Source organism: Pectinophora gossypiella, chromosome 2 (assembly GCF_024362695.1).
Source record: "Pectinophora gossypiella chromosome 2, ilPecGoss1.1, whole genome shotgun sequence".
NCBI classification, from domain to species: domain Eukaryota; kingdom Metazoa; phylum Arthropoda; class Insecta; order Lepidoptera; family Gelechiidae; genus Pectinophora; species Pectinophora gossypiella.
In genome coordinates, this window is record NC_065405.1 from 14,416,701 (window position 1) to 14,443,093 (window position 26,393).

The window sequence follows — 26,393 nt, forward strand, 5'->3', positions numbered from 1 at the left end:
AATAGCTAAGGCATGAAATAATCCTAGCTAACGGTCATATGGACGTCAATGACTTGATCGCCCATATCTACGTTCTTAGGGTTAAAGTTTTTGAACACGAGTCTTGTCTTATTGTCCACAAACTCGTAGCGATGCGCCGTGCGGCTGGTTTCTCTTAGTTCTAAGACTGATTTGTCTGATTCTATAACTGTAGGCTTATTGTAGTCTATACTTGATGGGTAGAGCTCGTCACCTGTAACAAGAGGCGCAGAGTTATTCCATCTATAATAACCGCCCGTAATATACAATGTGTTATTATAGTGACATCGCAACGAATACTGGGGGGATGATTCAGACCATGATTTTGAGTGAATATCAAGTGGAAATTCACGTTGTTTTTCAATTATTTTCAATTCAATACTTTTGCGATGGAAAATTCCAGTTGATATTCAGTCTCTCAGTATTTGTTATGATGTCACTTACACCATGTACAAGTGCTTACAGATAGCCATACGGGTAAGGGTGTTAGTGACACCGTAATTAAAACTTTGGGATATGATTCAGACCATGATTCTGAGCTGATACATACATACATAAACTCACGCCCGTAATCCCTAATGGGGTGGGCAGAGCCACAAGTAATCAAAGACAACTTGCAGCCACTGTTGATACGAAGTCCAAAGATGGATATGATGAACCTTATGGTGATAAGGGATCAGCCTATCGCCCATAACATTAGTCCATCATGTTAGAAGACACAATCCCTCTGTCGGTTTTACGACATGCCCGGGAAGAGAAGCAGCTGAACGTGTTCTATGTTTTTTATATGCTCCCAGAACAGCATAGAAGCAAGCTGAGCTGATATCAAGTGGAATTTTCCATCAAAGTTTTCGTTACGACGTCAGTAACAGCTTGTGTGTAATTACAATGTTAGGTACACATAGGAATTCTTAGTGTTTAACAGAGAGTGCTCCCTTTTCCAGTTGTTTTTGGGTTATGCCGTGTTACCAGGGTTCTAGGATGCAAGGGTTCGTTATTCGAAATTAACACAATTCGGTGTGTAAAAAAAAGTTACGCTAATTCTAGAATCATTTCGGGATTTAGTCTTAGTCTTATTTTTTAGCTCTCAAATCAGACGAATGGTGTTTATTTTACAAAAAAAAAAAAAAAAAAATTGGCCTTTTTGTAACCTCTAAATGTAGCCTGTTTACCCAAATTGTCGTTGCCAAATACAAAATGAATATAAAAAATAATACGAAAATAAACGTCATTCCATGCCGGAGTACACTCGAGTTAAGGTTGAGGTACCGTTTAAAAATATCGATTTGGAGTCGAATACGAGGACGCCTCAACTGATTCTATTCTTTTATTCATTCTATTTATGATTTTATTTACATTATATTATTTATATTCAGTGTTATTCATAATAGTTTGTTTGTTATACTTATTTGTTATGTATTATATTCAGTACAAAAAGTGTTCTTAAAAGGAATAAACTTTTTTAGCTTATGCATAAATCTCTAATAATGTTGTAATTGTAACGCTACTGCTCTCATTTTGTTATGATTTTTAAGTGGATAGCTCTTTTGGCAAAAAAATGTAATTTCGAGACTAATTTATACGTAATTATGCTGTTGTTGTCCCAAATAATAATAAATAATTAACATTCTAGAATACGGGTGTTAGACTGACCTGCATAAACATAGAGCTTTCCGTCGGTGGCCCGCACAGTGGCATGATAGTAAAGCGGGTCCACCACGCCGCTGCGCTGTCTGGCGGCGGCGGCCAGCGACGCTGCGTCGGCGCAAGCGGCGAGGCGGGACAGCTCGTACGTTTGTGGCGGGTACAAGACCAGCTCACTGCTCCGTGTCAGGACTTCTGATGGGGTCTGCCACTGCAATGATGGAGATGAAGGTAATAAAAGTTTTGTACAAAATATTGCACTTAGTTGCACGTACAATAGTAGAATATAATAATATTTATTTTATTATAAAAAAATAAAGGTTTAAAACTAAAATCCGGCTACGGAAACATCGCGCTCAAAAGTATGATACAAGAAAATATTTCTTTGAAATTCTTCATTTGATACCGAACACAATATCATTGGAAAAAAAAAGTCTGCAGTAACCTATAACCACCGCCGGTCGATTATTTCTAGTGACACCTCATTTTTGTTAAATTCCGACAGGTGGTTGAGAAGTTAGGTGGTAACAGATTGCATACATACATAGTGGACAAACACATAACTCTCCTTTTGCTTCGCCGCAGTCGGGTAAAAAGGACACCAAAAATAAGATAATAACATCATTTAAAAGATTGATGTTCCTCGAAACGATCATATTGACACTTTAGATTCGAATTTTAAATATTTTGTTTTTTTTTATTTTAAATTGATTTGTGAAGACTAATGCACGTTTAATGAATATTAGTAATCCAAGATCCGTTTTTGTTTCCGTTCCTATAGAACACCCGTGCCGAAGAGTGTGCGCGGTGTACGCGTGGAAAACGCAAAAGGGGGCGGCCCAAAGAGACTTAGTGACGCTCGGTTGACTGAGAACTAAAAACTCTATTGTGGGGGCAAGTTATAGAGGCTGAAAAAATCACGAGTCGAAATCTGTTGCTGAAAACATAAGAAGGTCTGTTCGCATCAGTTGTCTATAAACAAGCAGTGACAACCATATAGAGGTAGGGTTGTACGATTTATTCATAATAATATGTGAGTCACTGATAATGTTATTGCCTCATTTTTTTTTCAATATTGCCCAACATGCGATTGACATTCACCTTGAAAACATTTCGATTGTTTTCATCATCATCATCATCAGCACATTAACGTCCCCACTGCTGGGGCACGGGCCTTCCCTATGGATGGATAGGGAGATCGGGCCTTAAATCATCACGCGGGCCCAGTGCGGATTGATGGTTATTAACGACTGCTAATTCAGCCGGGACCAACGGCCTAACGTGCCTTCCGAAGCACGGAGGAGCTCGAGATGAAAACTTTTTTTTTGTGGTCACCCATCCTATGACCGGCCTTTGCGAAAGTTGCTAAACTTCAACGATCGCAGACCGAGCGCGTTTACCGCTGCGCCACCGAGCTCCTCTGTTAGATTGTTTTAGTTACAAAATATTTTTGGTAAACTAAGGCTTTATTCTGACGTCAACTAAAATAACATGTAACTAATTGAATGATTTTAAAGTCAGTAAAAATATTTTTTATTTTTATGAGCGACTCAAATTCTTGTTCACTATTCATTTCTTAGTAAATATTTTATTATTCTTTTAAACTTTGTTATAGTTTTAAATGAAAACTTTATGTTAACAAACTATTTTATGGGTAAACATGTACTGAATACATGTTTCTTCTCTTGACATTAGGAATTGTGTTATGCCCCTTTATGTGATTGTGTCCTTTTACCATAAAAGTATGTACAATGTTGATTAAATTATGTTGGGTATTTCTCATAGAATTTTTAGCTATTTAGTACACGTACTTATATATTTTATTTTGTTGCATGTTAAAAGAAAAAACCTTGAGATGATCGATGACATAATGAAATGAGCAAATTGGCTGTATTTATACAAAATAACAGAGTAAATTGAATGCAGACGTCTGGTGTTTAGTCAACTTATTATCTGACTGCGCCGAAGCAAAGGCCGGTTATTTGCCGCAGATGGCATTAACTATTTGGCCGGACAAATGGGGAGCGCTGAGGGCTCTCACCCGGTACAAAATTTAAGACAACAGGCCTGAGGGTGCCCAGTTGGGCGCGACTCTCGTCTCAGGGAGCCGTCTGAAAGGAAGAATATTTAAAAGAATTAAACGACCCTAGTGGGTCGATAGCGATAAGCGCTGAATGAGGGAAATCGTCGACTACTCCAGCGGGGTCGGTATCGGGGTGGGTCGGTATCAGAAACATACAATTTAAGAAAAAAAAAGCAAAAGCAAAACTCACCTCAACCTTCACAACTTCTCTACTCCCCTTTATAACGGGTTTACTCTTCAGAGCAGCTAAGAAGAACGCTGTATCGAATCTCTTTGGCAGCTGGGTAGGGGACAACCAGTTGCTCCAGTAGTACAAGGACCAGATGTCTGGGTAACACTTCAGCTCCTTGCAGAGGGTGAATAGTTCTTCAGGGTCTTTGCTCACCTGAAAACAAGGAAATAGGGAGATTAACTTATTTCATCATAGAAGATGTATTTGACCTCTTCTGTCATGTGGGTTGTGAGGTGGATTACCAACCCCATCAATCCTGGTATCAGGGTTACTATTGAGCCGCCAAAGGCCCCTGACATGGCTCATGTAACGACTATTAACTCACATCAGTAAAAAGTAAAAGGGACCAACGGCACAACTTGCCTTCCGAAGCACGGATCATCTTACTTTCGGACAATCAGGTGATCAGCTTGAAATGTCCTAACAAAACTAGGGATCACAAAATGTTTGTTGTGATATGTCCGTACCGGGATTTGAACCCGGGACCTCCGGATCGTGAGTTCAACGCTTAAACCACTGGACCACGGAGGCCGTTATTTATTAATGATGGTGTTCTTTTTTTTAAGAACGTCTAGGGCCTAGTGTAGTTTTCCTGCAGCTTCTTTTCCCCGGCTATACAGGTTGTGAGAAGCTGCAATAGTTTTAGGCGAATGAGACATTCGTTATGTAAAAAATGACGCTTCAAAGTGTAACTATGTTACCTATTTAATAAAGATATTTTTGAATTTGAAGATTCGATTAAGGGTGGTATTAATAAAGTAATCTCAGCTGAGACTGCCCTCAAGATCATGCTCAAGTCCCTGTTTTTATATGAGAACTGTCACATTGACACGATCTTGAGAGCAGTCTCGAAGTTGAAATTAGTTTTTTAATACCGTCCTAATAGCTCTCAAACTGTCATGTGTAATATTCATAAAAGTACTCGTGTCAGTAGTAGTTTGCAAGCTTGGCTAACACGGCTCTTTTTCCAGTACATAGGAGGAATATAATGAAAAAAGAACAAGTATATAATCAATAAATTATAACAAGAAAGTTACTTCACAAAACATGAAGAAAAACAAACATAATAAAGAAAGTTGGTTGTAAAATAATGGCGCATAAATAGATCGATAACGTGCCTACTACAGGTAAAATATATCTACTAGTGTTGCTTGTCGATACAATTGAGTTTTTTAAACTATAGATAGCCGATAGCTCCCATTCATATTTTGAAAACATGACTTCGGCTTCTTCTAAAGTTGCTTTCTGCTGTGGAGTCATTTTAAAGGCGTTTTGTACTGAAATCTTGGAATAACAGTTGCAAGAAATCAGTATTATTTATTCAACGTAATTATCATGGATAAACTTTTATGATCCAAACATGAATTCGGAAACAAATTCGACAAGGTTTCGGCCTGTGCTGGATTCGAACCTGCGACTTCAAAGTGAGAGGCAAGCGTTCTACCAACTGGGCTACCACGGCTCCCTAATAAAGTAAGCTTCACATGAGCTTTAAATTTATTTTGACAAATTCAAAATATTATCAGGTATGTTATTGGACGGACGACGCTCAGTGGGTAGGCCCGCTACAAGGTGGACCGACGATCTGGTGAAGGTCGCGGGAAGCCGCTGGATGCGGGCAGCGCAGGACCGATCGTCGTTAAGATCCTTGGGGGAAGCCTATGCCTAGCAGTGGGCGTCGTACGGCTGATAATGATGAATGAATGATGATGTTATTGTAAAAGAACAATCGATACTATCTATAGTGCTATCAAGGTCAAATCGATTACCAAATTAACCTTTTGTTTATCGTATTTAGGTTTCTATCTAAGGCACAGATACAAAAAAACGGCCGTATAACAGCTACAACCGTTTTTAGCTTAGCTTTAAGACGATTTGTCGTTCTGCCTATGCCTAAACCACATAACAACATCACAGCATCCCCAAAGGGGTAAGTAGAGGTGTATAGGTAATATATTTCCTCGCCAGTTATGTTTAAGTCCCATGTAAAAGGTGAGCCTATTCGCATTAACCGTGTACAAATCCTCGTAACGTGATGTCCAGTACCTATCCATGATCCAAACATGAATTGGGTCGTGTACAAGGTTCAAGATAAATTATAAAATTCTGCAGAGTTAGCGCCGTAAGCGCGCGACTCTCTCTCGCCTCGACATAACGTCACCCGTCACTCTCTCACGGCACTGCACAGAAAGAGACAGATGATCTCTGTCGCGGCGAGAAAGGGACGCTTGCTTACGGTGCTAAGCCCGCTGATTACTACATAAAGACATCAAAACTAACGAAAAACATTATCTTTTTTCTATTTAAGTTATTTATGAATTTTAATCAAGAATAACGTAATAATAAGTCAGACATTTTATCACGTTTTTCTATGACGTCATAGTGTAAAAAGTAACTGATTTGAATAGTTCGAAACTAGCCTATTCAAACCTCATCATCCCCCTAGCATTATCCCGTTTTTCACAGGGTCCGCTTGCCTAACCTGAAGATTTGACAGGTCCGGTTTTTTACAGAAGCGACTGCCTATTCAAACCTACAAAGTCAAAGTCAGTAGTTTAAGCCGAGCCGGATTTCTGCCAAAGATACCTAACCAAAAGATACCTATTTGCGTTTGAATTAAAGTAGGTATGTGTGTATACTATAGTACTTGCAGGGGATAAAACCGTAGCTATATTTGTATCTCGCGTGGAGTACAATTGTTTGCTATTACGATAACAAACATAGATAACATGTGTTTATTGAAACAATACAAATGTAAATGATGTTCAAACTTGGCCTATTAGGCTATTAAGCAAGAGGAGAGATCTAGAAAAATAAATTAAAAAGACCATTATTTACATGAAGTCGCGACCGTGCTCAAAGGGTCATAGAATAAATAATAATACTGTGTATAGAACGGTAACTCTCCATTATCATCGTTTTCTTGGATGTAGACCTCTACTATACCAGTGGTTGAGCGTTGGGCTCACGATCCGGAAGCCCCGGGTTCGAATCCCGGTGGGGACACATCACAAAAATCACTTTGTGATCCCTAGTTTGGTTAAAACATTACAGGCTGATCACCTGATTGTCCGAAAGTAAGACGATCCGTGCTTTGGAAGGCACGTTAAGCCGTTGGTCCCGGTTACTACTTACTGATGTAAGTTAGTAGTCGTTACAGGAGTCATGTCAGACGCGTTTGGTGGCTCAATAGTAACTCTGACATCGGGGTTGATGAGGTTGATAATCCACTTCACAACCTACACGATAGAAGAAGATTCTCTACTGTGAGAGAATAGAGAGTAATGCTTGTTTTTGTACTGTTGCTAAATGTTTGTATGTTTTGTTTGTGCGCAATAAAGTTTCACAATCATGATTTTTACCCATCTCCTAATTACATGGGACTTAAACATAACTGACGAGAAGTGGGTGTATCTACTATTCACCTCTGCCTACCCCTTCGGGCCTACCCATACAGGCGTGATGTTTGTTTTTTTAGCTTTTTTTTCTTGGTTTAAACTACAATCAGTCCTCTAGACTATAAGCAGTTTCGTTGAGTGGATAGTTTTTTAGCTTTAACTAACATTTGTTCGTTAGTGAAATAGGTTTTAGTTGCCCGTTACCCATGTCACAAGACTTCATAGCAATTATGGGTAATTTTATGGTTCAATTAAAAACCTTTCTCCACTTCCCATTAGTCACACTATACCCTGTCATCTAATACAACGGAATGGTATTGACGTAATGAAAAATGGAAATTTACAGTGCATAGATAGATAGATAAATACTTTATTGAGCACAATGGACACAAAATACAGAGATAAGGACAACGTAGCTTTAGCCTAGTGCAGGAGTTACAGCTAATCTTGTAAGAACGTTTAATAACAGTTAAAATATGTACCAATACTTTGTCTGAAGATGATTGTTTGAAAATAGTTATAAGTACTTATGTTTTTTTTCTGATTTTTTTTATTATTATTAAATTTAAAAAGAGGAGCATATACTGAAAAGCACAAAAGGCGGCCTAGTGCATAAATTTGGTCATTAGAATAAAAGAACAATTTCATGTCAATAAACCAACCCTATATCTCATATTAATTTTAATTTACAATATTGTGATTCGGAGTTAATATCAAGTGGAATTTTCCGTCGCAAAATTCATGTGTTAAATTATTTTCAATTCTATAAGTTAGCGATGGAAAATTCCACTTGATATTAACTCAGACTCATTGTCTGAATGATCCCTATCAGTATTCGTTACGATGTCACTTATACCCCGTCGAAGTAGCTATACAAGTACTTATGGGTGTTAGTGACAGCGTCACGAATACTGAAGGGGATGATTCAAACCATGATTCTGAGATGATATCAAGTGGAATTTCCTGTGTGTGTTTTCGTTACGGTGTCACTAGCATCCCGTATTTTGCATCAAGTAATGGAAATTGATTGTGGGTCAACAAATAGTCAATAAGTCCACTGAATTTCGGGACTTGGTCACAATAGATCTCACAAGGTTGCAGTGGCTTATCATTTATCATGCTGCATCAGCTCGATCTCTTTTCAAATCATAGTATGTCTTATGAATCTTGTAATAATAGGTAAAATAATGGAGATTTTAAAATGTTATTAGGCCCACAACCACTGGCTTCTGTATAAACCAGACCTGTAACATCTTCAGGTTAGGTAAGACAACTCCATGCAAAACAGGACCAAGATAGGGATGATGATGATCAGTCCCGCAACCTTAAGATATCAATGCATATGAACTGATGAGTAAATAAAAACCACTCACTCGACTCTGCCAGAGTTGGACATCAAAGTCGGAGAGATGGTCGGCCCTCACACTGTCCCTGTCTGCCTTACGAGCTCGGCTGCAGATGAGAAGCCCTAGCTCCTCAAATGTCTCCCGAATCGCAGTGATTCGCAGGGCAATGTGTCTACAGACAATAAAATAACACTGTGGGTTTTCTATTATTATCAAAATAAAGTAGTGAATTAAATTTAGTTTATTTTCCTGTCTTAAAACAGTTTATATATAGTTTGCATTATATATGTACTGGCTTGAGAGAGACAGGAACGCAAACTGGAAGATCTTGTGTTTTGGGTCGCCGAAGGAACAGGTAGTTATTAATCTTGTAAGGCCAAGATTTCCAGACACATTAGTCAAACAATGGGGTTTGGTTTTTAAAAGAACATTTAGTCTTACTCTGATGGAAGTGCAGTGTTAATAATACTTTAAAAAATATGCACTGCACCCCTATGTACTGGTGAACGGAAATAAATGTTGTTGTAGAATTCTGATTCTACTTTTTTAATGGTGTATAGACTGATAAAATGCCATGCACATTTACCACGTTAGATGTCATAGATATCTAATAAGGGACTACAACTTGCCTTGTAGCTCAACCCTCTGCAGTACAGTCACCATTATAAATTCATAATAAAAATAAATCTGTAAATGTTTTTATTTATGTACAGGGGGTATAAAAATGCCCCATTGTTGCAATTCATCCAAATATGCAACGTACCAATTTGACATTAGCGCATATAAAAGAAACGGTCAACAAATGTCAAATAGCAATATTGCCTTTCAGATGAATTGATTCAATGTGATCTTTTTAACCCACAGATCTTAAAAACAATCGGAGTACAAAAATATGTTAGGCAAAAACATACCCTGATCTGTATTGATTCACCACGGTCTACAAGAGATTCAGATTAATTACAATGAACAAAAAATTGAACAAGAAATACATCTGATTGTATAATGATTTGTTTGATCAAGATATCAAGTAACAATGTTTTGTAGCTGCTATTGTAACATAATACTTTGATAACTTCAAGTATAAACAGATATAACATAAAGTAGTATCATGTTATATCAATAAACAGAACAATAATCCCTCACATTGTAAACTAGACAAATATATCTCCTGATGTGCCGTTCCTGGGAATGTTACCAAAGTGGTAATGTTCCCGTTGTAAATACTCGTTGTTATAAAAAAGAAAATAATCATTTTCGGACACCACAGACAGACAGGCACAATATGTTTAACACAGGACAGAAACCACACGGAAAAACGTATAAAAAAGCACATTAAGACTAAAAATTATAAAATACAAAACAAACCAAACAAACCAAAATCATAAAAAAAATAAGGTTAATAGTAACAACACCTACTGCTTTACTTTTACAAATTGTTCTTTCTTGTATTCTGATCTTATTTGCCAAAAGGTTAAGTAAAGTTATAAGTAGTAGTGGGAAGGCAGCGACGGGCGTACTTGGTCGCAATCGACCAAGCGCCGCCTTGACGGGGACCTGTGGACGGTGGTCGGGGGACCGCCGTCCACAACATAGGTCCCGTGCTGTAGGGCTCCCCGAGCCCTCGGCGGAGGGGGAGGCGCTTGACGCGCTCCCATGGGCGCTGGGCCCCAATTTTACATAACTTTTACTAACGGGAATGTTTCAAAATGTTTCAAAGTGGGAATATTCCCGAGAACGGCACACCACTGTTCCTGAATTAGTAGTAGTAGGTTAGTCGGCTAGTTGCATGTGAGTTCACATAATAAGAGTAAACCTGCTTGAAAAAACCAAAATGATAATAAAATAACTAGCGGTATGATGATATCTAGACGAAAGCAAATATTTAAACTTGGAAACAGAAACATAATGTACGTAAATATAATGTACATTCCTAAAAAATACCATATTCATGTACTAGACTGTGCAACTGATATAATAACATTTATTATCTGTATGTTATATGTACATTAACCTTGTACATAGAAAAAAGTTAATTGAAAAACAAACAATTTCTTAAAAGCCACTGAATGTATATAATTTGAAATTAATTAAAAGTGATAATACTAAGGAATTGATATCATTAAGAATTTTTATCAACCAAAACGCGTATTCTTTATATCAATTATTTGTAATTGGTTATTGAAGTGTGTAGAGGTGAATCATCACAAAACAATTACCTGCTTGTTTGCTTAATGCCAGTTGTGTTACACTTTTCAGGGACATTATGTAGATGACAATGTATTGTTGAAAAATTTTGTTAAATATGCATTACCATACAAACAGATTTAGGTAGGTACTAAAGAATTTTTGATGCTGAATGTGACATTGAGTGTCTTAGTGAGATGTAAAAAGCCATGTTTCATTGTTTTTCTTTTTAAATGACTAACCATTCAGGCAAACTCTTATCTACTTGTGAAATTATCATGTAGTCGTATTGAATATGGTTACCTGAGCACAGGATTGTCTTGTAGTATAGGGGTGATGTGAGAGCCAGGATGGTGGAGAGCTTCGAAGTCGGACTGCGAGTAGCCGAACGAGGTGAGGAGGCGCAGCCAGCCGGCGCTCGCATCCGCGGGCTCGCTCACTCCGCCGGGGAACACCACGCTGTTGCGAAACGAACCTCCTTGCGGTCGAGTCTGCAACAAGACCTCGTAGTTACACGGATCGCGTGCCACCGACACGCGCGGACTCAGCGCCACTAACGACGCAGCGTTGCGCCAGCCCTTTCCAACCGCACTTTTCATAATACCACCCAAATCCACAACTGCGCCGAGCCCGAAGGGTTATAATGGTTACGATAAACACAGTAACGATACTCACGTTCTCGAATAATGACAAGTGGTACGTTACGAAACAGAAATCACCTTATCAATGATAAGTTTGTTTTCACAACGCAGATAAATGGAATTTTTACTTAGAATAGTACAAAAATAGCATAAAAATTGACTTTGCTTGCTTGACGTTCGGTCGTTTTAATCTAGTGATGGGTTCGTTGACGTCAATAGTATCGATTATTGTTATCGGATGAAATAGTCATGTCATTGTAATATTATACGGTAGAAAGTTTTAATCGATAAAAACCCGTACCAGCAGAAAAACTATATTTTTATAATTAAAATGTAGGTTTTGAACACAATCATACATACCCCACAAAGACTAATCGATATATTTTTTTATCTCGATTAATTTAGATAAGAGGTGTGCTTGTCACTAGTGGTAAATTTTTGACAGTTAATTTTCAATGATGATTGGTTAATATTGTGCTGCAGTAACTTGAACGGTCCAATCAGAACGAAATATATATCCAGCTGTTGGCTGTTGGATTTAGTGCTGCCATCTATGAATTTGATAAACAAATTTCAGGCACGTTCATAATTTATAATGGATAGGTAGGTACGTATGCGTTTGTAGCAAAGAATTTTATTATAAAAGAAATAGGCCAAGTATTAACAAACGTTGCGAAATATAATCGCAATTTTTGTAACAATAATTAAAAAAAATAATTAAATGATTAATAAAATCTTATAATTTACTTTTTGTCAGTCTCTTACCTTTCACACCTAAACCGCTGAATGATGAAAATTTACATAAAGATAAATCGAAAGTGTTTTCCGATGCGTTGCGGATGCGATTCGGAGGGATTATAACCGTTAGATACAAAAAGCTTATAATTAATTTTCTCATTACTCGGGTACATACTCGTAATTATTCAAAAATATAGTGCTATCTTTATTGCTTCTCTTTATTTTGAATAGAATAATAATAGTTTAATAAAAAGGGTCATCATTTATACCCAAAAACAGAGATAAAATATGCATAAGTACTTATAATATCTTTTATCCATGAAATTATAAAAACGAAGGCATATCTGTACAGCGCCATCTATATTTTTTTGGAGAACGTAGTCTGGAAAGTCCCGCATTAAATTTAAATTAATTGTTCCATGCGTCACTAATTATTAGAGAGACCAAGCGAAGTCATCAATGGCAAGAGTGGCTGCAAGTTATAAACCAATCTGTGGATATTGTGGGTTTGTCTCCAACAGGGATAATCAACGCCATAACGTATTTTAAGTACAAGCTTATACCGCTTATGGTCTATTTACACGCCACTTGAGATAAGCGTCTACTTATTTACCTTCTCCTCTTAGATGGGGAGGGGACTGGAGGGTAAATCTTATGAATAAACCAATTTTGACCTACATTTTATGTCATTACGGCGGCGGCATTTCAGTTTTCTTTTTTCTTCTTAACAGGTTGATTATTGCAGTAATTTCGTTAATGTGTTATCGGGCTAAGCCGCGCCACAAGTATGAAGTCCTAAGATGCATTTTGATTAATAGTAGTAGGAAAAAAAAACATACACAAAATCACATGTTAACAGAAACGTAAAAGGAACAGAATAATAATAATAAAATACAAAATATTGGTCGTAACAGTCATATAAATGTTTGTATGTTTTGTTTGTGTGCAATAAAGTATATTTGATTTGATTTTATGAGGAGCTCGGTAGCGCAGCGGTTAACGCGCTCGGTCTGCGATTGTTGAAGTAAAGCAATTTTCGCAAAGGCCGGTCATAGGATGGGTGACCACAAAAAAAAAAACATCTCGAGCTCCTCCGTGCTTCGGAAGGTACGTTAAGCCGTTGGTCCCGGCTGCATTAGCAGTCGTTAATAACCATCAATCCGCACTGGTCCCGCGTGATGGTTTAAGGCCCGATCTCCCTATCCATCCATAGGGAAGGCCCGTGCCCCAGCAGTGGGGACGTTAATGGGCTGATGATGATGATGATGATTTGATTTAGATCATGAATAATTTATATCACGTGGTTTCCAGGATTTGTGCCTGGTTATTGGCTATAGATTCGCATGCACATCGGACTTCAATATAGCTGGCGAGGAGTTATTAGGTAGATAATATACCTACACCCTTTGGGGATATAAGAGCGATGCTATGTTACATTTTAGATAAAGCTTATTTTGTTTATGTTTACATATTTTCCTTATAAACGACGATTCTTCCTTATGGATGAATATAGTGAAACTTATTTTTCGTAATAATTTTCCTGCTCAAACAAATTAACTTCGGAAATATTTCTATCTATCATGAGATTAAACGTTGCGTGGCGAAATTCTTTTATACGAGCATGTTGCGACGAATAAGTAAACAATCTCGGAAAATCTTGGAGAATTTTCCTTTATGTATGTACTATAAACTCGCGTCCACAAGGAATCCCAGGAGGAATGGTACAGTGCTAGACATTGTGAGAAAACATGTTGCAGCTGTAATACAAGAATAAAATGAATATGATGCAGTGCAGTGATATTACTTATAGGTACTTATATTACTATGGTAACGGCCTCCGTGGTCCAGTGGTTGAGCGTTGGGCTCACGATCCGGACGACCCGGGTTCGAATCCCGATGGGGGCCACAAAAATCACTTTGTGATCCCTAGTTTGGTTAGGATACAGGCTGATCACCTGATTGTCCGAAAGTATTAGGATCCGTGCTTCGAAAGGCACGTTAAGCCGTCGGTCCCGGTTACTACTCACTGATGTAAGTACAGTATTCGTGACATGAGTCATGTCAGGGGCCTTTGGCTCCTCAATAGTAACCCTGACACCAGGGTTGATGAGGTTGGTAATCCACCTCACAACCCACACGATAATTCATAATTAATTTATTCGCCTTTAAAAATGGTAGGTACAGTTTGCAGATGGTCAGCAAGAAGAAGAAGACTATGGTTCTAGATAGTATAATGGTTCCCTACGATTGTATCCCAATTGGGGTAGTCAGAGGTACATCCATTGCAAGATGAACTAAATACCCACACCTCGTGGTAGGTGGTGAGCCGCTTTTTTTTTTGACGTGACTTATTGTAGATTTGCCGCAGATGGCATTAACTACTTGGCCGGACAAATGGGGAGCGCTGAAGGCTCTCACCCGATACAACGTTTAAGACAACTGGCCTGAGGGTGCCCAGTTGGGCGCGAACCTCGGCTCAGGGCGTCGTCTGAGAGGAAAAATATTTGAAAGAATTAATCGACTCAGTGGGTCGATAGCGATATGCGCTGAATGAGGGAAATCGTCGACCACGCCGGCGGGGTCGGTATCGGGGTGGTGAGCCGCATCGCCGCCTATAATTAATGATTAAACGAACTTACCTGTAAGTATGTGAAGTTCTATCATAATTATACGAAGTGCTTCGTCCGAAGAGATTAGTAACAATACAAGAGTAGGTAGTGACATTCGAGTCCTACTACATAATGTTAAAGACTTACTAATCTTGAGGAAGCATGAGTATAATGGACTACCGTGTAAGTCATCATCTTAGCATTATCCTGTTTTTCACAGGGTCCGCTTACCTAAACTGAAGATTTGACAGGTTTGTTTTTACAGAAGCGACTGCCTGTCTGACCTTCCAACCCGCGAAGGGAAATCCAGCCCAATATAGGTTACGTCACAAACCTCCGAGATGCATTTCTCGGGAATGTGGGTTTCCTCACGATGTTTTTCCTTCACCGCTGAGCACGTGATTAATCATTTATGATCTAAACATTAATTCGAAAACAAATTCGAAAATCATTGGTGCTGGGATTCGAAGCTGCGACCTCAAAGTGAGAGTCAAGCGTTCTACCAACTGGGCTACCACGGCTGCTCGTCCACGTGTGATCTGTATTAGTGAAAACTGAAAAAAATGCAAGTTCGGGTCCAGGATTTGAACCGACGCTCCTCGATTGAAAACCGAGCCTGTGTACCACAGGACCACAGTGAATTCCAGTACACACCAACTAATTTTAGTTTAAATTATACCTGTCACTTTCTTATCCGTCGAAAAGAAAAGAGTAATCGACAAGTATTTACGTATACATCTTTGCGATAATATTTGTCTATGTACACTCTAATTCTATTAAAATAATTTGGTATATATCATAATGTATATTTTTGAATTTAATTTGAATATATACACCATTAACACATGTTTATGGAATACGATGTTCGTGCGTCACCCAACAGGGTCCACATAATATCAGCGTCGTGGTTCACGCCGCGACTTGTGCTGAGTGAGGCCCTTTTATCTCAGGACGTCCATCACCACCTTATGGTCATTTCGACAAACATCCGTCTTGCTTTTTTGTAATTGTTTTAGTGGAGATATGATGTTGTTGTCTTTTTTTTTGTGTGGCGTCCTTTTATAATAAACTTTTTCTATTCTATTCTATACAAGTTTAAAAATGGAACGCACGTCAATTTTGGCAGTAATTTAAACAACCGTCTCAAAATTTTGTAGAGTTCTACAAATGGACGCCGTCTGCGAAATCGGTCCTCATAACGATAGACTATGCGTATTTCTAGAGTAGACTATGCATAGAACAAATTCATGAATGCATCAACATACATCGCCGACACTCGTGTAGATACATATACCTACATATTAGATTATAAGTGCGTCTGGAATCCACTAGGACAGCCAGGCTATTGATTTTGCGTTACCAATCGCCTAATATGTTATGTATGGCTGTCTATCGTCTGTATCGATATGCGATAGGCGTAGTGGGTATGTCGTTAGAGTCGCGAGATCGCGATCCGCACCTGAAAAGCTCATCAACGTATCTTTATGCGAGGATCAGAATATTGATGTCATTCTAAAGTGGAAAAACTCCAATTTTCTCACATTGCATTTTTATCTTACTGCCAATGACATTAACAATCTTTTTATGATAAGTTCTATCGTGTGGGTTGTGGAGTACCAACCTCACCAACCTTCGTGTCAGGGTTACTATTGTGCCAAAGGTCCCTGACATGGCTCATGTAACGACTACGTACTTACATCAGTAAGTAGTAACAGGGACCAACGGCTTAACGTGCCTTCCGAAGCACGGATCATCTTACTTTCGGACAATCTGGTGATCAGCCAGTAATGTCCTAACCAAACTAGGTACCACAAAGTATTTTTTGTGATATGTCCTTACTGGGAATCGAACCCGGGACCTCCGGATCGTGAGCTCAACGCTCAACCACTGGACCACGGAGGTCGTTGAAACCTCGTAAGATCAGGATTTCTGTCAACAACCTTGCAATAGATATGCTAGTTTCCATCCAGGTAGTAATTTGTGGTGTCAATTTTTACCCGTAATGAAATGAAAGGAAATAAAGGTATTCAAATCAAATCGTTTAATTATTATTTTTTTTCTTTTTTTTCTTTTTGTTGAACAAAATCACATCAGAAGGTGATTTAAAATAAATGCGTTTAAGTACTTCGTTTTCGCTGTAATGCGTTAAGTAGGATTAACCACACAGTGAAAGTTGATTTTTCATTGAAAGTATTTATAACAGCTTATTAAATACACAGAAAAATACACACGAAACAAACGTTTGTTTCTAATAATTTACTTATAAACAATTCTATATTTGAACAACAGCGTTATCAGGATAACAGGTTTCTCCCGGGGTCCGCTTACTAACCTGAAGATTCGACAGGTCCAGTTTCTACATACGCGACTGCTAGCCTGACCTCCCAACCCGCGAAGAGAAAACCAGCCCAATTCAGGTTAAGTCCCTACAAAACGCATTTCTCGGGAATGTGCATTTCCTCACGATGTTTTCCTTTTACCGTTGAGCACGTGATAATCATTTATAATTCAAACTTGAATTCGAAAGCAAATTCTAAAATCATTGGTTTAAGTCCGTGCGAAATGCGAACCTGTGACCTCATAATGAGGGTCAAGCGTTCTTTCAACTGGGTGACCATGGCTATTAAATACTTATAAATATAAGTATATAGCTACCCGCCCCGGCTTCGCTCGGGTGCAATGCTGAGGAAAAAATGAAATTATTTACGACATTACTTTAAAAATCACAAAAATAACAGTATTTCTCCACTATTTAATGAATGTTATTATACATATAAACTTTACTCTTGAATCCCTTTATCTATTAAAAAAAAAACGCATCAAAATCCGTTGCGTAGTTTTAAAGATTTAAGCGTACATAGGGATATAGGGACAGAAAAAGCGACTTTGTTTTATACTATGTACCTAGTGATTTACTTATAAACAACTATTGTTCATAAAATCACGCTCGCTATCTATAACTGGGTGGTCAAAGTCACGATTGCCACACATATAGGGAAAAGTTTCAACATAAAGAAGATAGATAGACGTGTAAGTACATACGTAATGTTTTGTACAAAGTTATCGCATTAGGAACATCATGTCGCTTCGCATCAAGACATTTACAACATTTAACATAGACTAGCGTTAAACCTAACAATATTTAGAGCCGAGCTCACTCTAATTCCTAAGTAGGCAAGGTCGGTTTAACAGTATTCTAGTTGCATAAAATAACGCGGTAAACGTGACAAAATTATATTTAGAATCCACCTCACCCTAATTCCTAAGCAGGTAAGGTCGGGTTGAGTGTTCTGATGCATATAAAAAAACGTGACAAAATTATATTTAGAAGAGCCCTTCACTCTAATTTCTAGGTAGGTAAGGTTGGAAAGAGGGTATTCTAGTGTGTGTGGTTTGTGTATTGTGGCCGCGCGCAACAAGTGCGGCGCAGGTTGAGGGTTGGAAGGGGGGATCATTGATCAGGCGACGCCTGTTGCTGGACGTCCCCCCCACTCACCCACGACGAGTGTAATCAACCTGACGTATGGCAACACTGCGCTGAAATGACTTCTCATCACCATTAAAACCCGCTAACTGTATTGCCGTTATATTTTAAATTTGCACGAATATTCTGGTAAAGGCAACTCTGTAAAATCTAGTAAGTACAAAGAGGCAACAGATTTGTTTTACGTAAGTAACTTATAGTGGTATTAATAAACTAATCTCAGCTTCTGTGACAGTTCTTATAAAACAGGGACTTGAACATGATATTGTGGGCAGTCTCAATTAAGATTAGTTTATTAATACCACCCTTATGGTAGATTTGGTGTATATTCCATTAACTACCTGGCCGGACAAAATATGAGGAGCGCTCTCACCCAGCACAAAATACACCACGCCGGCGGGGTAAATATCGGGGCCCTAACACTGTTGCGTTACATAAAATATAAACATAAACAGCCTATATACGTCCCACTGCTGGGGTCATGTCTCCCCTAAATCAACCAGAGGGGGTATGGAGCATACGCTGCTCTACTGCAGTAGATCTCTGGTTGATTTAGGTCTGGCAACCTGCAGGTTGGTGGGGGAGCTTTTACGGCTAATAGCCGGGACCAACGACTTAACGTGCCATCCGAAGCACGGAATCATCTTACTTTTTCGGACAATCAGGTGATTCACGCCTGCTTACCAAACAAAGGACAGTTTCCCAAAGCTATTTCGACAATGTCCCTATCGGGAATAGAATAGAATAGAAATAGTTTATTATAAACGCCACACGCAAAAACAACAAGACAAAAACATAATTTTCACAAAACAATTACTTACAATAATAGCAAAACGGATGTTCGTCGAAATGATCATGAGTTGATAAAATGAGAAAAGGGAATTGAAGCCGCACCTCCGAATCATGAGCTTAACACTCTAACCACTAGACCACGGAGGCTGTTAGCAGTTGTCGTTATTTATGATATATGATAAATAATACAGGGTGTTACTGACATCGTAACGAATGCTGAGGGGGCTGAGTCAGTCAGACCACGATTCTGAGCGAAAAACACAAAAAATAACATGAATTTTGCGACGGTAAATTCCACTTTGTGTCTCAGAATCATGGTTTGACTCCCCTCAGTATTCATTACTATGTCACTGTACTGTACGGTCACGATTACTAATATATATACACTTTGAAAACATGTCACATTAACTTTTTTGACAAATTAAACCGTAAGTCTCATTAACTGTCAAATATGATAGTGCGACAGGGTTCTAAAGTGGGTACATGATATTGCTCATGACTGTACATGTAGTCACTGTACATGTACTATAGAAATAGAAATGTTTTATTCCGACCATGTGTTCGTACAAAATGTAGTGTTATGAAAATATAGAAGAACTTAAGTATTATAGTATCAACATGGACCCGGTAAGGGCACTGCCACTAGTAAAGAAGACAATGGTGCTAATTCCTGTAAAGACCATCTAATTTTATTTTAAGTTATATCTGTCATTTTCTTATCCGCCGAAAAGGAAAGGGACGGGTAATCGACAAGCATAAAATTATGGAACACACGTCAATTTTAAGCACAAATCTAATACAACCGGCTAAAAATTTTACATTGGCCAGTAACCGGACATAATTATGTTGACAGCACACGTCAAACGGTTTGCATACCAGCGAGATACCTTTTTGATTCTCTTACTCATTCTTCCTAAAATTAAGAGCTGTCAATCATCCGTCCCTTTCCTTTTCGGCGGATAAGAAAATGACAGGTACAACTTAAAGTAAAATTAGGAGGTGTCTGCAGGAATCGGGGCCAATATACTTAATTATAAAAATATGTTGTAATGGATGTCTGTTACGGGTAAAGCCATTCAGGCTACTGAGCCGAAACTTTGGCTATTAATAAAAAAATAACGACTAAAAGGACACAAAGAACTCTCTGGTAGCAATTAATCATGATTATGAATTTATGGTTTCGCTTATCGTGTCATTAGGATCTTAATCGAGCCATATTGCTGCGAGGTGGTTGCCGTATGGTGTGGGATGTGTGGAATAGGTTGGCGATGTCGTTAAGAGGGTGATTAGACGGCGTTTACGATGGCTTTGAGTACAGATTTGCTACTAATTGTTGTTTTATCTCTTCCAGCTATTCTTGTTTACGTCTGGGTTGTTTGTCTGCTTCTTTAGGTATTTTCTATTTATTTATTTAATAGTTTACTGTACACAGAAACTTGAGGAGCTCGGTGGCGCGCTCGGTCTGCGATTGTTGAAGTTAAGCAACTTTCGCAAAGGCCGGTCATAGGATGGGTGACTACAAAAAAAGAGTTTTCATCAGTTTTCTCGAGCTCCTCCGTGCTTTGGAAGGCACGTTAAGCCGTTGGTCCCGGCTGCATTAGCAGTCGTTAGTAACCACCAATCCGCACTAGGCCCGCGTGGTGGTTTAAGGCCCGATCCATCCATAGGGAAGGCCCGTGCCCCAGCAGTGGGGACGTTAATGGGCTAGTGATGATGTACACAGAAACACAAAATGAAGACAAATAGATTACACTCAAAACCGACAAACGGTTTAGCTTTTTTCTACTTATCTATGTAAAACCTAAATGTCTGATACTAAATGTGTTCCTCTAGTTATTAAATAACTTGTAATGTAAGTATACCCTCAATGATTTGTGATTGCTGTTGCACTTTCTTGTCATTTCTTCTCCTCAGTTATTGTGTTACATTGACGTTCAACAAGTTTATCCATGATAATTACGTTGAAAAAATTATTCTGATTTCTAATAGATCGCTTTAGCACCGAGCATTCCACGCAATTATATGCTATTTATACTTGGATCACCCTACAAAATCGAATTAAACATGGCCGGTCAAACGTTAGGTTTAAGTTGATATGACGGGGAGTAGACGGGCATATCACAAAATGCCGGCACATCATGATCTGCTCTGTTTTACGATAGGTCCACGACACTTATGAGCCAAGGAAAATATAGCGTCACGCCTTTGTCCACGGTGTAGGCAGAGGTGTATAGGCAGTGTTAGATAGAAAAGAATCGATCGACTTAATATCGACTGATACATCACTATGCTAATGAACGTCACAACACTAGCTTACGTACTTTGACAGATTTAATTCTTACCGCGCATTGAGACGACTGTAAACTGTTATCTTATTGATATAATAATCAATAATTGTACTGTACTGGGGGGTTAAAATGGCCACATCGAAACAATTCATCTAAAAAAGCAATATTGCTATTTGACATTTGTTTACATTGCGCACTTACTTTTATATGCGCAAATGTCAAATTGAAAAATTGCTTTTTTGGATGAATTGCTTAGATGTGGCATTTTTAACCCCCCTGGTCGTTCTATTTAATAGTAGTAAATACACCCACTCCACGCCAACTATGATAAATGGTTTGTTAGTTGTCTTTTTTTTTTAAATATTATATAAACATTAACAAATCAAATTCATTAATTACATAAACATCGTCATTCCGTCGTTTCAAGAGACACTAGACCGTCTTCCGTTTATTCATCACAAGAAAATTAATTTGTTCATGGTTTTCATTATTAAACTGTATAATGAATAGACTTTAATTAAATATTTTCACTGGGAATTGCCGCAAAAAGCTAAAGGCACAATTTGCGGCATATTTATCTATATTATATGAGCTTACATATTTATCCATCTTTCAGGATGAAATATGACAAAAATCACCGGTATTCATTCATATACCTATAAACAAGTATTAAGTGATTAAGTATTCATATTACGTTAGTACGTAATATACTTAATAATATTATAATAACTTTCTTTTGATTGGGAGGAAAGTCTTGAAACATCTAAACTTAAGTAAAAGAAAATTTCGTTTCTCGTATTGACCCAAACGGGAACTGGTCCCGGGTCTAACAAAATGGTGGTCTAGGTGTCTAAACGTACACCACAGACCGTCGTCAGTACGACGTCAAACAATTTATTCAAATGAGGTAAGTAAACTTTTTACGAAACGTCAAAACGATTTTTTTTAAAAAAAGAACGTCTAGGTCCCTGTGCCGAGGTTTTTCTTGCAGTTTCTTTTCCCCGGCTACACAGGTTGTGAGAAGCTGCAGTAGTTTTAGGCGGATGAGACTTTCGTCATGTAAAAATTGACGATTCAAAGTGTAACTATGTTAATTTGAATTTGAATTATGGAATTTGTATGTAAATACTGGCCTGTGACGTCATCAGTAAAACCAGTCAAAAGTCGAACTTATTATTATTTAAAATAAGATTTATTTTTGACCATGTTAGAGTGGCTTCTATTTTTAGACTACCATTTTATAATTATGTTTGACCCAGTCAAATACCCTATTAAATTAGAGCTAAAATATTATGGGTGCTATACTTGGCTAAAACTAGAACGAAATATGAATAAGTAATTAGTGGTGTGACCTTAAGTTAGATGAATAAATATTCACTCCATAATTAAGTTCCTTTGTACAACCTTAGGTCGTTATGTTTTTAATTTATTTTTCATTAATTCGTTTTTGTATAACGGAGGTAAATAATGTTTATTGCCGATTTGGCACACGAAACATTTTTCCGTGGGCTATTTTAGTTAAATAAAACTCTTACTTTTAGTCAATGAAGGGTTTCACTTCTACCTTACCAGGGACAGGTCCGGTTTTGATATTTTTTTTCTTTTGTAGGTGTAGTTTTTTTGTATCATTTTACAGTTTCGTGTCATCTGCAATAAGTAGGTACCTTTGAAACATTGACACACACCGGACACTTCATACAAAACACCTCGTTTTACACAGACACTATGCGTTGACGTTATTGTACACGCGCATCTGTGTGCGTGACGTCTGACGTCATACGATTGAAAACTAAAATAAGGTCGAGAGCTCAACCTAGCTCAGACGCTGGTGGGGAGCGGAGAGTTGCCGTTCTATATGTAGTATTATTCCTTATTCTATGATATTGGTGTATAATAAATATGTATGTCACTATAGTATTTGAAAGAAAGGAATAATTCATTAAATTGTTTATCTTAAAAGGACGATATATACTGTAATAATCTAAAAAATCAAATTTAAAACAAGACTTACACAAAGTGACAATTAAAAAAATTAAAATAGCATTTGTCACGATTTGTCTTTGTCATGGGATTGTTTTTTTTTGACGTGACTTTTGCATTTAATGACATTAAATATTTTGTCGAAAAAATTGAGAGATCTGTGGGTCGCGAAACGAAAAGACAGCAGGCTTCTAAAGACTTTAATGTATTACGTATAACATAAAAATATGACATTTAATTTTAGTTAGACAGTTTATAAAACTAGCCTTATCTCTGTCTTGCACTCTTCATAAGTAAAGGACGGCACTAATTCAGAGCTGTCAGAAATAAAAAGTTTTGACTGCGAGAATCGGCAGCAATGTATATTTATGTTCCAACGCCAAATACGGAAGACTCGACAGGAGCCCTCCTACAGCTATACGTTTAATTCTGCTGGCCAGTTATTCTGTGCGCCACGTGGCCGAACTTTCAAATCGAAGTTCGGTTTTGCTAGCCACATTAGAGCCTATCATAACAACGACCTGGGATAGACATTTAGGAGTCGCCGCCGCCGGACACGGCTTGGACGCCATGATGATGATATTTGTTTAATCCCTTCTCTTGTTAATCCAATTTTCAAGGGATTTAAAGACATTATACTATGCAATGGCATTATCATCCCAAAAAGACAGTCAGGATGAGAGTGTCAGAAATTACTACGGAATTTGTATGAAAAAGCCAAAGACCAAGTATTCTTGGTCCTTGGAAAAAGCTCACTGTGACGTCATTGAAAAACGTGATAAAATGTCGGACTTATTATTACGTTTTTGTTGATAATAATTCATAAATAATTTTCTGTTATACAGAAAAAGAAAATGTTTTTCGTCATTTTTCCATCTTTGTTTATTTAGTAACCAGAATTTCATAATTTCTCTTGAACTTAGTACCTATCATCTCAGGCCTTTACATCTTTATCAGATGATTCAAACAGCGTTTCTGTGGCAGCTTTTAAAATGGCTTACGACCTAATTAATTTGAAAGCTGTCAGAAAGACACGTAAGTAATACAGTTTGACATTAAGTTTAGTTTGCAAATCAAAATTACCTTCAGGCTATGGAGTATGCATCTTCTATCGTGTGGGTTATCAGGTGGATTACCAACCATATTAACCCTGGTATCATGGTTACTACAGAGTCCCCAAAGGCCGCTGACATTACTCATGCAACGACTACTTACATAGTATGATAAATATAAATTGTATCACTGACTAATAATTAAGTATGTTGTCCTCTCTACCAGTTGCAGTGCCCTTACCGGGTCCATGTTGATATTATAGTACCTACGTCTGTATTTTTACAACACCACAATTTGTATGAACACATGGTCGCAATAAAACATTTTCTATTCTATTCAGTAAGTAGTAATTGACAACGGCTTAAGGTGCCTTCTGAAGCACGAATCATCTTAGTTTTCTTTATTTTTGGGTATAAATGATGACCCTTTTTATTACACCCAGGCATAATTACATCTTCCACGCATTATTATTCTGATCAAAATAAAGAGGAGCTATATAGGCAGCAACGCAACTCTATACATAATGTAATCCAAATATCAAGCAACAGTTTTATATATTATGCTTCTGCCATTACATTGTATTTTTGATTATTAATTATGTACCCAAGTATTGAGAATATAATAAATCTAGACAACGCCATCTAAATTATTTTTGGCGAATGTAGCCTGGAAAGTACCTAATTACGCGGTTAAGCGACACACGGAAAGAGCAATTTTTGTATACAGTGTCCGGGCTGTAAAAGAGTGATTATAATCTCTAACGAAGTAGGTACAAAGGTCACTTTGGTAAAAGCTATTCCATACTTGGCACGTTTTAGGTTTATTATTGCAGAGGGTTAGATTGTAATCAATCACTGAGGCAGTTAACCGCCATGCCCATGTTGTGGCTTCAATCCGTCATGGTTACAATTTACATTTTAGAAGCCACACCCCGGACACTTCATACAAACAACCTCGTTCTACACAGACACTTATCATCATCATCATCAGCCCATTAACGTCCCCACTGCTGGGGCACGGGATGGATGGATAGGGAGATCGGGTCTTAAACCACCACGCGGGCCCAGTGCGGATTGATGGTTATTAACGACTGCTAATGCAGCCGAGACCAACGGCTTAACGTGCCTTCCGAAGCACGGAGGAGCTCGAGATGAAAACTTTTTTTTGTGGTCACCCATCCTATGACCGGCCTTTGCGAAAGTTGCTTAACTTCAACAATCGCAGACCGAGCGCGTTTACCGCTGCGCCACCGAGCTCCTCGTATATATTAAACAATAATTCTGCGTATAGCCACTGTGGTCATGTGGTTCATCGACTTGCTTCTCAAACGGGGAGCGGCGGTTTGAACCCCGGTACCGAATTGGCACCAATAAGTTGTTAATTTATCTTAGATATCTCATAGACACTACACATTGTTATTATCGTACACGCGCATCTGTGTGTGTGACGTCTGACACTATACGATTCAACTCTAAACTATGTTCGAAGGGGGTGAGGTAAACCTAGCTCAGACGCTGGTGGGGAGCGGAGAGTTGCCGTTCTGTACGTAGTGTTATTCCTTATTCTTTGGCCTAACGCTGGAGTTTGATAGCAATCATCACTACATCATTTGGCAATATTAATAGTCTAGTATTTAGTCGCTGTGGTCTTGTGGTATATCGACTTACATCTCAAACGGGGAGCGCCGGTTCGATTTGTTTGTTTTTATTTTTTGACATGACTTTTCGTAGATTTGCCGCAGATGGCATCAACTACTTGGCCGGACAAATGGGGAGCGCTGTGGGCTCCCACCGGTTCCACAGGTGGATTCAAACCCTGTTACCGGACTTGCAACAATGAGTTAATTTTATCTCAAATTCAGTTTTCACTAACACAGTTGGGTGGACCATTATTAGATGGTGAT

At 38.2% G+C, this 26,393-nt stretch overlaps 1 protein-coding gene across 1 annotated transcript; it reads right to left on the bottom strand.

Moving 5' to 3' along the window:
• Positions 1-23: 23 nt before the first annotated feature.
• LOC126378658 (acyl-coenzyme A diphosphatase NUDT19-like) lies at positions 24-11,519 on the bottom strand. The gene is made up of 5 exons (XM_050027040.1): positions 11,209-11,519; positions 8,749-8,893; positions 3,936-4,130; positions 1,672-1,873; positions 24-232 (listed from the first exon to the last, which is right to left on the bottom strand). The coding sequence occupies exons 1-5, from the start codon at positions 11,502-11,504 to the stop codon at positions 24-26; spliced, it is 1,047 nt and encodes a 348-aa protein (XP_049882997.1). The 5' UTR covers positions 11,505-11,519.
• Positions 11,520-26,393: the final 14,874 nt, after the last annotated feature.

Coding starts and splice junctions, on each gene's coding strand:
- LOC126378658 (XM_050027040.1), bottom strand. CDS start 11,504: ATGAAAAGTGCGGTTGGAAAGGGCTGGCGCAACGCTGCGTCGTTAGTG. Junction 8,894..11,208: donor CAAGACAATCCTGTGCTCAG/GTAACCATATTC, acceptor TATTGTCTGTAG/ACACATTGCCCTGCGAATCA. Junction 4,131..8,748: donor TCCAACTCTGGCAGAGTCGA/GTGAGTGGTTTT, acceptor CCTTGTTTTCAG/GTGAGCAAAGACCCTGAAGA.